This window comes from Propithecus coquereli, unplaced genomic scaffold, assembly GCF_000956105.1.
Source record: "Propithecus coquereli isolate 6110/MARCELLA unplaced genomic scaffold, Pcoq_1.0 Scaffold37, whole genome shotgun sequence".
Lineage (NCBI taxonomy): Eukaryota > Metazoa > Chordata > Mammalia > Primates > Indriidae > Propithecus > Propithecus coquereli.
In genome coordinates, this window is record NW_012149396.1 from 7,405,885 (window position 1) to 7,421,675 (window position 15,791).

The 15,791-nt window shown below is 40.0% G+C and overlaps 1 protein-coding gene across 2 annotated transcripts in view; it reads left to right on the plus strand.

The window, feature by feature from the left end:
- Window positions 1–15,791, plus strand: part of NEDD4L (neural precursor cell expressed, developmentally down-regulated 4-like, E3 ubiquitin protein ligase) — a 323,400-nt gene that overhangs the window by 278,078 nt on the left and 29,531 nt on the right. For both annotated transcript variants that reach the window (XM_012651787.1, XM_012651788.1), the window contains 4 exons: window positions 723–777; window positions 6,267–6,325; window positions 13,446–13,511; window positions 15,193–15,422. In XM_012651787.1, the coding sequence (XP_012507241.1) occupies window positions 723–777; window positions 6,267–6,325; window positions 13,446–13,511; window positions 15,193–15,422 (410 nt within the window). The remainder of the gene's footprint in view (window positions 1–722; window positions 778–6,266; window positions 6,326–13,445; window positions 13,512–15,192; window positions 15,423–15,791) is intronic.

Consider the following 15,791-nt stretch of genomic DNA (forward strand, 5'->3'; position numbering starts at 1 on the left):
GTGGTATATTATGGCAAAATTTGAGGCTAAAAAAGAGAGAGTTCAGTCATTATTCATTAAGTTATACACATATCCTTCACTCTCCAAATCTGTTTGGTTCCTGGGTTCACATGGAAATGCCAAAGAATAAGTTCAGAAAAGTGAAAGAAAGCATTTTTTCTGAATCTGCTGGATTCCTGAGGTTCTGATTGAAAATACAGATTGTTGAGATAACAAGGGCATACCAGCCTTATCTTGGAAAAAATTATCCAAATCTGTTTAGTTCCTGACTTTAAGAGAGTTCATGGCAGAGAATACCAGCGTTAGATTGTCTAGCTGCCTGGAAAGCATGGTGAAGTAATTGTCTAATGTTTTTATATTAACCCTCCTCCTCCCTTCCGTTAGTATTCAATATTTACTTAATTAACTGAGCTCTGCAACCTCAGACTCGCCTGTTCCATGGTGTGCTGAAGTTTCCCTTTGAAGCTTTTGAGATAGCAGCTCATTCCCTGTTCTTCATACAGCGGGTGCATCTGAGACTGTCGAACATGTGATGAAGCGTGTTGCTAGACATTGTCAAGAGTTGACTTGAAATGTTTGTATTTAGTTTATTCTCAATGTCCAAATGTACCCTAGGAGAGAAGAGTGCAGAAGTGTCCTACAGTTTTTAAATTCTGCCTTTGGTTTGGGAACTGCTGGCTAACTTTTGTATTTTCTCCCTCTCCCCCTTCCCCGGATACCAGCCTGGTTGGGAAGAAAGAATCCACTTGGACGGCCGAACGTTTTATATCGATCATAGTAAGTAGGCACCGTTCCGGACACATCAGTATTGCCGGTGGCGGGGGAGGGTAATCCAGATATTATAGTGAAAGCTTTGTCGTTCTACTCTTCGTCTAGGCAGCCAGGTGTTATGTGGCGAGAACGATACCAGAGACGCAGTGCCCTCCTACGGTACTGTGCGTTCACCCCACGTTTGCTTGAAAGTAGACCCTCAAGCTTTCACCCGATTTGATCTTGTGACCTATTAACTTTTATTTTTTTTTTAATTAAAAAAACTTTTTTGGTTGATGATCCCTTGACTTTCGCGCTTTTAATAAATACACTCTGGTAATAGAAAATAAGATTAGAAGTGATGATTTAGTCAAAAATGTGTGTGTGAACAGTCCGTGAAGCGGCACAGACGTGTTTTAGAACAGAGGTCCTGTGGCAAGGTGTCCGCTCTGACCTTATTTTCTATTCGTGCGTGGCATGTTTCCTTGCACCCACCACACTAATACATAGGTAGTTCTTTTCTTGAAGCTGTAGCATATTTGCTGTAGACATTTGCTCCAGCACCTATGAATATATGTGTGGTTTCTCATCTCAACTAAAAAGTTAAACTAATAAAGGTTTGCTTTTAGCCGGTGGTGGGGGAGGGATGGGTATTTTCTTTTTTCTTTTTTCTTTTTTTTTTTTGGTCCTTCTTTTTTGAGGTGACATGTTCTTCATAGAATCATGTTTATATATCCCTTAAAACTTCTGAAAAAGAATATTAAAAAGAAGGCCGTAAATCAACGTAAAGTTTGAATCATGCATGCAATTTGGTAGAATTTTGGTCTTTGTTTTCATTTGGCTCATAAATAGGAAGTCCTTGCCAGCTTTCCCCAGCTTCATGTTTTTGTCACTAAACAAAATTACGCTGACAAGCCACTTGCTGAGAAGTCTGGCCACGAGGAATCCTCCTACATACAGGACTGGTCACTGTCTCACAAGCACAGTACCTCTTCCAGATGTGACAAGGGGCTGAGTGCATCGTAGATGCGACTTCACTTTCAGGCACAAGGGTTTGAGGGGTTATTACAAATTGGAATGAAGCAAGAGGGCCAGCAGTTCAGAATTAAACCAAAAGTCGAAGTCCTGGGTGTGTTTAGAGGGGTGGGCTACCCTTCGTTTAAATCAGATATTTCAAGATACATAGGCTTAGCTTTTGTCTTTGATTAGGAAAAATACCAACTTGCCTACTTCCCAGAATTGTACAGTGAGTGTAAAATTGCTGCCGTAAGTGCTTTAATATATGTGCATACCCCACTTTTCCCTTAATGCGCTCCTTAGTTATAATTCTACTCTTCAGAGAAGTCACTAAAATAGGAGAGAGGTTATACCCCTTTTTCTCACTCAAAACAAAAAAAAAAACAGTTTGCTTTTTAGTTTTTTGTGCATTACAATTTCAGTTTTCAAAGACAAGTATGAACAATACTGATCATTTTACTAAAACACGGTCTTTCCTAGTAATACAGTCTTGGTCTGTGACACAGAGCATTCACACAACATGGTGACGGTGTTCTGGCTGGGGTCTGATGCCTAGCTCAACCTGAAAAGAATGTTGTGAATGCTCTTAGTGTACGACAAGGAGCCAAAAACAGGAAGACACGAGTGCAAGGGGCCGTCCTAGCGTACACTAGAAATAGTGAAAATCTATTTCCCTAGTGATGTGCGCAGAGACCTAGTATAACATATAGTAGATGCTTGATAAATGGTCACTTGAAGTCTGGTTCATGGAGGGTCAGTGGGGAAGGTCTCAGGCAGTCGCTGTCCTTGATCACAAAGTGGAGGGGACTTGCTTAAGGGGCAACAGCCCCGGCCGCAGCCTGGCCCAGCTCCTGTTCACAGGGAGGCGGAAGAGGGTAGCTACTTGCTGGATACCTGGGTTCTTCATGACTCCCGGTCAGTTTGCGGGTTACTCCAGCGCACTTCTCAGACGTTTTCCTCATTCCTCTGCCCAGAACAGCACCTGGGAGGTTCCTCCCTGCTCCTGGGGATGGAATGATCTGCTGTAGACTCTGTGCAGAGCCTGGTTGGGCTGAGCTGCACCAGTGTGATATTTGTGACCATTTGCTTGGAGATTAAAATCTATTTTGCCTTTGCACAACCATACTGAAACATTCTCTTAAACAGAGATAGTGTAAATTAGGCAACCAAAAACTGTTTAAGAATAAGATCTGTTTATGAGAACCCCATTAGCTGTTAATGCTACATTTCTGCCTGTTCTCCATAATTTGTCAAGATTTACTCAATGGAAAGCAATAGAGAGGTACACATCAGTGAAACAGTTCAGTTCGTTTGCCTTTCTGCCAAAATTTGGTCTTTGAAAACCACAGAATACCTGTCTCTTTGAACAGGCTTTGTCAGGCCGACACTCCAAAATGGATAAACGATAAATAATGATAAATAATGTTTAGGAACTGTCTTACTGTCAGAATGAAACCTCACTTTCTAAACAGTTTTCTAGCAAAATTCGGCATCTAATTTTGCTATCATAATGCCTACCTAGGCCATTTTACTGTGAAAGCAATCATCTTGTAAGTTGTTGAGAGTCATCCTGTCTTCCAACATAGCTGAGATATGTGACTACACATTGAATTACGGATAAGAATGCCCTTGTCTTTTAAATAATTAGGTTATGTAATTATTTTCGACTTCATAAATTCTTCTTGAGAAGTTAGACATTTTCAAGATTAACAATATTCAACCATCTTAAAGATTTAATTTCAAAAGCAATGAGTGCTCAGTACTAACCTTTTCTGTTTAGATTCCTTCATTCGTTCGGTTGATTGATAGTTATTGAATAGCTTCTGTGTCTCAGGCCTGGTGTAGGAGGTTAAGGGAAGATCTTGAACTGTATCTCTCTTGCTCCTAGGAATGATGTCATTCTTCTTAAAGACCAGGTATGCCTGGCAGCTGAGTAATTGGCCACAGGGATCTTATATACAAAGTTAAAAGAAAATACGCTTCCAGTTACTCTGTAAAACCCTATTTTAGTCTTTCCTGCCAACAGTCTTACCAGACCTGTTAATAGTGGCTAAACTGACTGAGTTTCTCATCCTCCTTCTTCCTTCTTGTCCTTTTATTTGAAATATGATGGCTCAAAAAGGAAAAGCAAGTTTAGACTCAAATTCTAAAAAAGAATGGATAACTGGCTACCATGAATCGACAATACTTAGCTGCAAAATTGATCTTTGTGGTAACCGTGTGGAAACTTGTTTGGTTTTGAATGCTTAGACTCTTATAAAGGGACTTTGTGTTCACCATCAGCTTCATTCAGTCATTTTAAAGAATAATGTTTTAAGCTCCTGCTTCATGCTGGGACTCACAGGCAATGGTGGAGAGGGAGAGGGTGGCAGAGATGAATAGCAATCCCTGTCCTCAAGGGGCTCGTGTCTAGTAGGTGGTATCAGGAGGTCTTTCAGGGTTCTGTATTTTGAGGGCTGAGCCAGGTGTTACGTAGAAGCAGAAGAGGCAGGGACTGCACTTGCTCTGGACGTGGGTTGGGTACAGGGGACGAGGGATGCCACAAAAGAGCCTGTCAGAGTGGGTTACCTTTCGGATGGATGTCAGCGATGAGTAGCACTGAGCCGGGCAAGCACAGTGAAGAGTGATTCCAGGAGGGGTGACGTGCGGAGGTGTGCGCATATCTGCAGATCATGCCACGTTCAGAGAAACGCAGCACTGCTCCAATGGCTGGTGTGCAGCAGAGGCCGGCATGGCACACGGGCCAAGCCAAAGGGTGTCTGCCAGGCGTGGGGACTGGAGTTGATTCTGCAGGCAGCTGGGAGCTCCTGAGGGATTTTCCATAGGGAAGCAACAGGGGTCAAATTTGTTCTTAAGAAAAATCCTTTTGCCAGAACCGTAGAGGAAGTTTTGAACAAGGTGAACTGTGGCCAGGGAAGCTTAGAGGGAATAGTCCAAGAAAAAGATGAGCACCTTGGCAAGAAGCCTTATCAGGGAGAGAGATGGGGACGGTTCAGGACGTGGCCCTGTTCCTGATTTGGAACTGAATTGATTGTAATATTATTAACCGGGGAGGACATGGGGTCACATGGATAGGTTTTGGTGTTGGGTGATGATGGCTTCTATTTCAGTAGCGTAGAGCTGGGGTGCCTATGGGAAATCCAGGTGCAGATGTCAAGGATGGAGCTTGACATTCAGGTGTGGTCTGAAGATTCGGGAGTCCTCTTGAGTCAAGAGTAGTTAATTTATTTTCTGCTTTGTCGACAACATCCAGCTGATAAAGTGATAATCCAAGTTGGTATTTTAAGGCACAGTTTCCATTCAGCTGTATTCCATTCCCTTTATTTGGTTTTCTTTTCTCTTGTTTTCCATCACAATAGCAACTTTTACTTTCCAAAGTCTTCTGTTTTCAAGACAAGGGGCCCCAAAATGGCCTTTTCCCTCCATCAAGGTTCTCTCAATACTTGAGACTTTTCTTGTAAATTTTCTGCCAACATGGAAACAAAATAAGGATTCTAGAATCATCATGTGCTTTGATAGCTTTTTTTTTTCACTTTTTCTCTGCTTTCATTAAAATAATATCAGACTTTTAAAAATTCCTGGTATGGTCATTAAAACTGAATTCATAAGTTATCAGCCCACTTGCAGAATACAGAAATAAACAGAATCAATATTCACTACTTTTCAAACAATCTTTTTTTAAACGAATTTAGATTTTCTAAAACTCCAGAGAGCCCATTCTCCCCCGTCTGCCCCCTCCATATCTTTCATGTGAGTCCATCCCAACGCCCAGGTATCCATTAAGTCATCTTCATTATGCACAGGTACAAATCCCAAGGGACTCAGGGCAGCTATTGTGTGTGGGTGTGGGTAGCATTGAACAGTCTTGTTCACGTTGACTCATTTGGGAGAAAGAAAACTACCTCTTGCCAACTTGGCTAAAGGGAACCTATTCTCTGGAATCTTCTCTGCTGTATCTAATTCTCGTTTCTTGGACTGCCTTTAGCTGCTTTGATTATTGTGTGTGTGTGAGTGACGCATGTGATGGATTATTCATTTGTTCAGAGTAGGATTCTTAATTGAAAGCAGTTTTTCAATACCGTAAGCAAATAAAGTATTTGAAATGAGAAAAAAATCGTGTGTGTGTGTGTGTATATTAGCCTTTTGGGGAATTAAGACTTTTATGCCTTTTTTCAATGAAATGAAAATTAAGATCAAATTATAAATCTTTGAAAGAACAGGAGTTTGTAATTGAAATTTGGACAAATTGCTTGCCAGAAACAGTGTGGATGGTTTTACTTCAGTCGTGCATTTTTGGTTCAGTGTTTTTAACTAAACAGTGCAAGGGGAATATGCCATACTAGACCATAGTTACCTTCTAACTCTGAAATAACTGAGTTATCTTTTGGGGGCGGTAATGGACAGCTTTTGAAGAATCCAGAAATACTTCTTTCTAAAACATTGTTTACATAGATTTGAACTAATGTGCTAATTTTTTTTTTTTTTTTTAACATTTTCAGATAGCAAAATTACTCAATGGGAAGACCCAAGACTGCAGAACCCAGCTATTACTGGTCCGGTCAGTATTCTCAAGTTCTGACTGTTTAGTATAAGATTTTGGTTGCCTCTAAACATGCATTTCTTGTGTGTTACCGGTAACTGATGCCAAGGGACTGGTGTTATTGAGTATTTAAACTTTACTCCCATCTTCTCCTTACGGAAGCTTCCAGGTGAGGTACAGCTGCGTGTGCCTTTTGGGAGGGCTTTCATTACAAAGGAAAAGAAACTGGTTTGATAATGATGGCAGAATTAAACATTTTTTCCTTCTGCATTGTAAAAGACTAGATTAAAAGTATAATCAAAATTTCCTCCCTTCTTTTTTGTACGAAGCAAAACCAAGCCCCATATTTGCAGAGTTTTGTCATATCTTTAGGCCAGGGATGGTAAATGCATGCTCATAAATTTAAATCTTTTCCAGCTTTAGAAATCTATAGACATTTGGGTGAGGTTGGAGGTAACTTTGGGAGCTGGCAGAGTTCAGAATCTCTCCCTCTGCTGACCCACTAACTTTCTCACAGTCCCCCTCACATGTGCTGGGTGGAAAAAGAATCAGTTCTGACATGTCAGCATAGTGACCTCCTAAAAGACTGCAGCACGCTGTGTTCGTAAGAAGTGGGACTCCCGCTGTCCCGTAGCAGCAGCAGACACTTGGTGTCATAAAACCTGGGGATGTGTCTTCAGGATGAGCCCACGTCCCTGAGGGTGTGCACACCAGCAGCTGCTGTCAGTGGTTGTACCAGTGCAAGGAGGTAATTTGGAATTACAGGAAATGCAATGGCATTAGCAAAAGATTGCAGATTGGGGCTTCTTTTAAAAAACTAGAGGAGCAACAGGAACTAACGTTGGTTGTATAACATACTGAGCTAAGAAAGCCAATAGGTATAAAGTACCAATTTCATGGCTTTAATCTGATTCCATTCAGATTATGATTTGAATTAAGATATGTTCATTTGAAAACTTAAAAAATATTAACATTGCAAATGTGCATTGATAACTAACACTCCTTTTGTTGCTTCTTGGATTTGTTCGTGAAATTTATTCAGCCACTTTGGTGGTTTCCTAGGCAAAGTAATACCTGGCTTAAAATAGTTAACTACTTTTTCCTTTATGTAGCCTTAGAAAACACTGCCTTACTGTAATATGATGGCTCCTTTTGTTGTATATATTCATAGTCACAGTTGGTTGTTAGAGTAGTATTTTCCCTTCTAGATCATTAGGAATAAGGTAAATTCCAGAAACCATGCTGTTTTCAAATGGCAGAAGACTTTTGAAGCCTTTTCAAATATTTCTGTCATGTATCAGTTACCTTTGCTCAAACACTGCCAGTTTTTATTAATTATTGCTTAAAATTGTTTAGCATCATAAATCCAGGTAGATTTATCGCCAAGAAATATGTATTTTTTTCTGTTTTCTATTAATGAAAGAGCCTTATTTGCTCTTTTATTATCATTATTAATGACATTGCTTTCAATAGGAGTGTGTATATTTAGGTAATTATCAACTTAGTGTAGACATTTGGCCTTTATTATCAAAATGTCTAAATATTTGGCAATTTTCATGTGATTTTCGTCCTTAATTTATAAATTCAAATGTGCTTTTTTAGTTTCTGAGAGTATGAAGGGGTTTTTGCCTATCATTTCTTACTGATTTTTAATTTTTTTGCATTGTGGTCAGAGAAGATTATCTACACAATATTTATTATTAGATGAATCTTTCTTGGAGTCTTGGTCATTTCTTGTAAATTTTTTGCATGTGTTTTAAAAGAATGTGTATCATGTCTTTGGTTGGATACAGAGTTCTTGATCTGTCCATGAGGTCAAGCTGGTAGTGTTCCAGTTATCTATATTCTCATTACTGTTTTTTCTGACTATTTGATCTAATCAAGAGAGTTGTGTCCAAGTGTCCATGGTCACTATTGCTCTGTCAGTCTTGTCTGAGATGGATACAACTACATTCGCTGTCTTTCTTCATTAGTGTTTGTCTAGTATATCTTTTGTCTCTCTTGTGATGTTTTTTCTCCTTTCTTACGTTCTGTTAGATTGATAAAATATTCTTTGTTTTCTTCTATTCTCTCTACATGCTTGCAAGTTGTACTTTCTGTTCTTTCAGCACTCAAGTTAAATATTTTAGCCAACATACTTCAGGTTAAAATTAATCACTCTCTACTTTCCTCCAGGATAACATCAGACCACAGGGAACTTTATTGCTATTCTTCCCACTCCCATTTTCCATGTCACTCTTGGGCAGAATTTTAAAACTACCTTGCCTTTAAACTTTCCAAACAGTCATCAATAATTTATCTTTTTTCCCCAACAGTCAATGCTGATTTAATTTTACCTATATGTAAATAAATTTCTTTGCCCACCGTTGATTCTTTTATCCATTTTTTTTTTCCGGGTTTTTTTTTCTGACTGGAGTGTAGCACTGTTTCTCAATGTGTGTTCTGATGACCAGCAGTGTCAGTATCATCTAAGAACTTGTTAGAAATACGAGTTTTCAGGTCCTGTCCCAGACCTGCTGAATCCACAACTCTGGGGGTGAGTACAACAGTCTTTGTTTTAACAAGCCCTCCAGGGATCCGCTGCCTCCTCAGGTGTGGGTACCTCTGCTCGGCAGCACTTAGAGTAAATCTGAGAGTGGTGACCACATCTCTTACTTAGTCTTTGAAGTTCAGCTGATTATAGAATTCTCAGTTAACTTATTTTCCTTCAGTAGTGGAGATATTCTTACCTGTCTTCTGGCCTTCATAACTGACGAGGAAAAGTTTGCTGTCAGTCTAATTGTCGTTTCTGTGTAGGTGAATTTTTCTTTTCTGTGGTGATTTTGAATTTTTACCTGTGTCTTAGATGTTCTGCAATTTCACTATCGTGTATCTGTGTGTGGCTTTCTCTTTATTCTGCTTTGGACTTACGATTCTTTAATACGAAGATCATGTCTTCCCTCTGTTCTATAAAATTCTCAGCTGTTATTTCATCACATATTGCATTTTTCTCTGATTATCTGTTTCTGTAACTCCCATTGGGTACTTGGTTCACTTTGACGCTGTCTTCCTTGTCTCTTAACTTTCATATTCTCTTTCTCTCTCATTACTGTTATTGTGAGTTATTACTCAGCTCTTCTAGTTCTTTCTTGAGCTTTTTTATAATCTCTTTATCAGTTCATTGTCTTTATTATTTCAGTGACTGCGTTTAATTCCTCAAAGTTCTAATTGGTCTTTTAAAATGTGTGTTGTCCTTATAGTTATTCTGTCCTATTCTTTTCTTTTCTTTTTTTTTAATTCCCTCATCTCTTCAGCATTTTTTAAATACTTATTTCTTAGCCTCTTTCAGATTATTCTATTATCTCTGGGCCTAGGAATGTTAAATCTCCCACTTGTTACGTCTGTAGACTCTCCTTAATTGTGGTGTATTGCCTAGTTCAGTTTATAATTTGTGTAAGTGTGTGCATGCACACAAGGGAGAGAGTGAGCATGCACACACATCTTTGTTTTTTTTCTACGGGGCTTTTCTAAGTCCTGACCTGTATTTACTATTAACTTCTTGGCTTGGATTCATGCACTTCCAATTAGCATAACTGTGGACCTCATACTCACTTTGGTAGAGGCTTGGAGTATGGATTTATTACAGGTCTGTTTCTTTTTGTTTTTCTTCCATTTATGGTCCTGGACAGAAGGTAAGCCTTCTTGCAACTTCCCTGAGCCGGTGGGTAGAATTTTCTTGTCCCCTTTTCAGATGTTAGGTTTTAAGCAGGGTACTCTGTTCTTTCTAGGTCATATAGACAGAAGGCCACGTTTTGTGTCCTCATGGGAGGATTAAAACACAAGCTCAAGCACCTGTGTGTCTAAGACCAGCGCCCACTTAATTATCTAATTTTGAGTTTTTTATTTGGTACCTAGAGTTTCTCTTTTTCCCAAGTTTTAAAAATATTCTAAGTTGGTCTGGCATGTCCACCTATTTTTAGGTAGAGGGGACCTTTTTCTGGTAGCTCAGCTTGCAGCATTCTTTTAAGTCTCTCTATATAACAGATACCAGCATTAATAGCATTTATTAAGTGCTGTCCAGGCACACTGCTGGTAATGAACCTAGTACTATCTTATGTTTGTGTAACACTTTTACTTTTTCAAGAACTTTATAATCGTGTGATTTGATACCACAGCAGTCCCCTCAGGAAGATAGGGCAGATGTTAGTACCAGCTTCTCAGAAGCTCAGGAAGGTAATTGTGTTGCCAGCAGTCCCTGCAAGCATCAGAATCAGAACGGGAGCCCCGCATGTGCTGGCATCGCCAGTGTCCTCACGTTGGGCGTGAGCCCTTCTGTCCACGGAGCTCCGGTATCATCGGGACAATGATGACACTTAGGCCCAACTTGCACAATGAGGCAGGTTGACATTCTAGACAAAAAGGAGCTCATTTAATACAGAGCAAAAGGCTTTCATCAACAGACATGTTAATTTTTCAGATAGGCTTATTTTACAAGTTAAACTGTATGTGAGAAAATGAGATGCCAGGCAGTTTGGACTGTCCAATCCAATAAATATACATGTAATTCTCTTCAGAAGCTGCATTGTAGGGATGTGTGTGTCCTGGTACGTTGTTGGAATCTTTTCAGGAAAATGTACAAACGTACTCTGCTCCTTCTATTGTGAGAACTACCTCTAGACAGAAACGATAAGTATAGGAGGACGGTAATGACTTTTCAGTATTCATGCATCATTCCACAGAAGAAAGACCAGAAATACCTCGGCATCTGATTCCCACCCACACCTACTCAGCACCTGCCGGTTACGAGGCAGGCAAGAGAATGGATGTCACAGGCGGGGGCAACGTTTTGAAATCTCTTCCTTGGAGAATGTGTCATTTAAGACGATTGAACTTACATATACTGTTGAATGTTTAAGCTTTTTTCCCTACCATTTTCAGTGGGGGACAAAAGAAAAAATAATTGCTGGGAGTCACAGGCTTTTGGAAATGGGAGACCCTAGTCAGATTTATTCATCCCATCAAATCCTACTTAACTGAAGAAATTCCTTACCGGAGACCACGCGTTGCAGAATGGGCTGGCTGTAGAATCTGCCCTAGGATTCGGGTCTTGTAAAGCTGGCGGGAGAGAATGGAAGGAGGTCATTTCTTCAGTTTAATTCCCTCCATCACAGTTAGACCTACAGCATCAGCAAAACGCTTTCCCTCCTCGGGACGTAGCACCCTGTTCCTGCCGTGGTCTGTCCCTTCCCCTCACTCTGGTTTCTGCTCCAGTGTCCCCTCCTTAGAGCCACCTTCCCTGGCCAGCTCCTCTGAAATAACCCCACAGGAGCTGTGTCATTGTTTTCCTCATTTATCTCTCATTTCCTATTGCTCCCAACAGCTTGTAAGCTCCAGGAGGGAACTGGGAAAGAAACTTTTGCTTTTTAGCTACCATTATGTCCCCAGCACTCAAAATGCCTTGCACAGAGTAGGTGCTCAAGAAATACCTGTTGAATGAATCAGCGAATGAACGCTAAAGAGTGAGAAATAAACAAATTTGAGGGGAAACCCTAGTTTGTGATGGGATGTAGTATTGGTAGACCAAAAAAAAAATCTGTATTAGCTTATATCAGAATAATGTATTCTTTTCCATATTTTGGTGATTGTCCTGATATTGACAAAGTTTGTGCATTGCCAAGAATCAGAAAGGGGTGGGGAACCTGCAGCCTTGGGGGCCACACGTGGCCTTCTAGATCCTTGAGTGTGGCCTTTTGACTGAATCCAAATTTTGCAGAACAAATCGTTTTATTGAAAGGGACACAGCAGAGAAAGATGAAGCTTTTCTTGCCTCCTTTCGTGCTCAGAAAAGAACACTCTTGAAATCAAAAGGCCACAGATTCACCACCCCACTGTCCAAAATAAATAGGATATGTGGTCAGATCAGTGTTGAGTGGAAAGTCAAATGAAGACTGGTTTGAAACCTAAGAACAGACCATAGGCAGTATGAATTTTCTTTAGAATGTTCTTAAGATATATAAAGATGATGTCTTTATTGCTCTCAAATTACAAAGCAAAACACTGACACGATTTTCTGTTAAGAGTGGTTGCTTGTTTTGTTTTCAGTTATTTGTGTAATCATGTCTTAAAACAGTATGAAGAATGGAAGCTTTTTGTTCGTTTCTTCTCTTTCTGTCAAGAATAAACGTGATAAAAGGTATAAGGTTTGGAGTCTGGAGACATTTTACTAAGGATCAGTATATTTTATTCGTCCAAAATGATATCAGAAGAAGTATTATCTGCCAGCATTCATACTGTTTGCTAAAAAGCAGTGAGTTGCTCTGAGTATGAGACTGTCACAGTTAGGTCTGTGTGTGTGCAGAAATCAATCCTTTTGCTTCATAAAAAATAAAAAATTGTAAGCCTTTTCCATAGCCTAAACTCTGACTCTGACTCTAAGATATTATAAGCTGCTTTCCAATATAACAAATAAAGATTATTTAAGTGACTACGTTAAAATGTTATTTTTTTGCCTGAAGAGATATCAGAACTCTTCAATAATTACAGTTAACTCAGTTCCTGAGCCCACAGCTGGTTCCATCACTCTATTTTATAGATAAGGCATTTGATATTTAAAGAAATTCTTGCCAAAAATCACTAAATATTAAGGGACAAACCTTCCAAAATCTAAATTGGGGACTTTTCAAGAATGCCATCTACTTGACTTTATGCTCCTTGCTGAGAGTGTCCCTTTCTGCTCATTGTATCCCCTCACAAAGATTAGGCTTTTCAGAATGACCATTATGGGTCATTTTGGGTTGTGTGTAAAGTAAAAAGACAAGAGCTTATCTAAACTATAGCCAAAAAAATTGCACCCTGACTCATATTCTGGCTAAAGTCACATGAAAAGCACGCTTGGTTTGCACAGCATACCCTTAAATATTTCTCGAATATTAATATAGCTGTTTTCAAGGGTGAAACCTCCGTTCAATGCTGACTATCCCTGATCAGTTCTAGGGCTTCCGCATGTGCTGTGTAGACATTATGTAAATCTTCGGTGGATAATACAAAGGGTGAATTTTTAGTGTTTATGATTCATGCAATTTTCTGAATGTTGGCTCAGTATATGTAAAATTTCGAGTGTATTGTTTGCATTATCTATATTTATGAATTTATCTTCCAGGCTGTTCCTTACTCCAGAGAATTTAAGCAGAAATATGACTACTTTAGGAAGAAATTAAAGAAACCCGTGAGTAATCACATCTTCCAAAAATGTGTTTTTTAGTCATTTGCAAGTTACCAAAGTTACTTCAGTGAGAACAACTTGTTTTGTGACTTTTATATGTGTACTAAAAATATTACCTTCCTTTTCCCACTGCACTTTGATCCACCTGGATCTTCAATCTGAATTTTCTTTTTAACAGAAATGGTAAGTGAAGATTAACTCAGTATTACATATCAAATTACCTCAAGGGTAATTTCTTATGTAATACATAAAAAGACAGACATGATTTTTATGAAATGTAAAATAATTCAGGACACTAGTCAAAAAACCCGGGGAGGCCCCTGTAGTTACGTGTGGTTATCCTACTTACTGCAACCTAGACCCTAGTTAGAAAATTGTTGAAGGCTTTCCTATAAATTCAAAAGTATGGTTTTTAACCATAATATTTATGTTTCCCTATAAAGTTTATAGTATTTAGGTATAATAATTGGCAGTATTAGGTCCAAATGTAATTTTCTGAGTACAATTCTCACTGGCAATTTAAAGCTGAGACCTATAGGAGTTTTATAGTCAACGTTTTAAATCACAATGTTCTGTTTTCTGCTGACATGCCACCCTCAAATTCTTCTACATTATGCCTTTTGCTTTACTGTCTGACTCCACCTCTCTGGCGTGGGTTTTAGCAGCTTTCTCCCTGCTCAACCACTGGGGTTGTACCGCTGGGGAAAGGAGAGACCCGCCGCCGTTCGGCCTGTTCCAGTTCGCCTGTGCGCTGCCACCGGCGCTCCGTTCCCCTTCCCACAGTGGACGCATCCTTCCTGGGTGTCTTCTCTGGATCTGGCACAGTGTGTGCTCTCACTTAGGAGTTCTGTTCTCTGTTCCCAAGTCCAAATTCAAGTAGCTTGTGCGTAACCACTTTTGAAACAATTCTCTGCCTTCAAAACTGACATTTGAACACACAGAATCCTAGCGTTTATCTGTGAGTCACATCCCTTGGTAATAGGCAACGACTTTTTGTCCCAGTCTCACTCCGTGGCACTTAGACTGCCGTGTCTTCTGCCTGGAAACTGTCTCTGCAGGATCGCAAGGTCCAACCCCGGACCTCATCTTGCCTGGAGACAGTTCCCACAACCTCAGTGAAGTGTAATGTTATTTTCGTGTCAGTGAACCTTAGGGACTTTGGGGTGCTTTCCCCAAACTTGGCATGGTCAGGGTCCCACTCCCCACGGGAACAAAATTTACTTTAGGCATTGTGGATCGTATCTGCTACCTGGAGTCCCTGCCACAGTTGAGCATGGTCCCAACCTGGCCAGGTGGGGATTATTTATAGGTTTTAGTTATCTGGGCTACAGTCTCTTTCCTTGACTGAAATAGCATATAGAGTTGACTCAATTTCAGTTGCTGGTGGTGGCTGAGTACCCAAAGTTGTTTATAAAAGGGGGCGAGGATGAGTTTCTCCTCCTCGGCAGAGTTGCTGAGTCAACCTGAGCAGCTACAGGGCGATGCTGTGTGTCCCATCGTGACACAGCAAGGCTTCCTGTGTGTGCTAGGGAAACCCACAAAGGCGAGAGTCTCAATTGGAACTGTTCGTCACTGCTTGTTTATTTGAAGACTGCCATCATTTCTACCCTTTATTGATATTTTTTTTAATTAGGAAATAAGATGGATATTTATGATTATGTGCTTGTTTTTCTCTTTTGTGTAGGCTGATATTCCAAATAGGTTCGAAATGAAACTGCACAGAAATAACATATTTGAAGAGTCCTATCGGAGAATCATGTCTGTGAAAAGACCAGATGTCCTAAAAGCTAGACTGTGGATTGAATTTGAATCAGAGAAAGGTCTCGACTATGGCGGTGTGGCCAGAGAGTGGTTCTTCTTACTGTCCAAAGAGATGTTCAACCCCTACTATGGCCTCTTCGAGTACTCTGCAACGTGAGTACACAGAGCACGTCGGGGAAAGTGAAGGAATGAGTGGCGCTCTCCCTCAAAACCAAGTAGTGCTACTGAGTTCGGTCTCTCCCCTCCACCCCCCAGCCTAGAGCAGGTTCTGACTCTACAGGTGAAATAACACACTCTGTGAACCCCTCAAATTGATTCTGCTCTTGTCTGGTTCATGGAATTGACATTGAAAATGGGTTGGGTAATTATGGTAAGGAACAAAAGGCAATTTTCATTTGTAACATTACTGTAATGCAAGATGAGAATTTGTCAGTGTTAAAATTGGGAAAAAGTTCTTTTACAAACAAGGATGGTTTCTGAAGTCACACTACTTAAAAGCAAATTACGAGGACTTTGAGGACC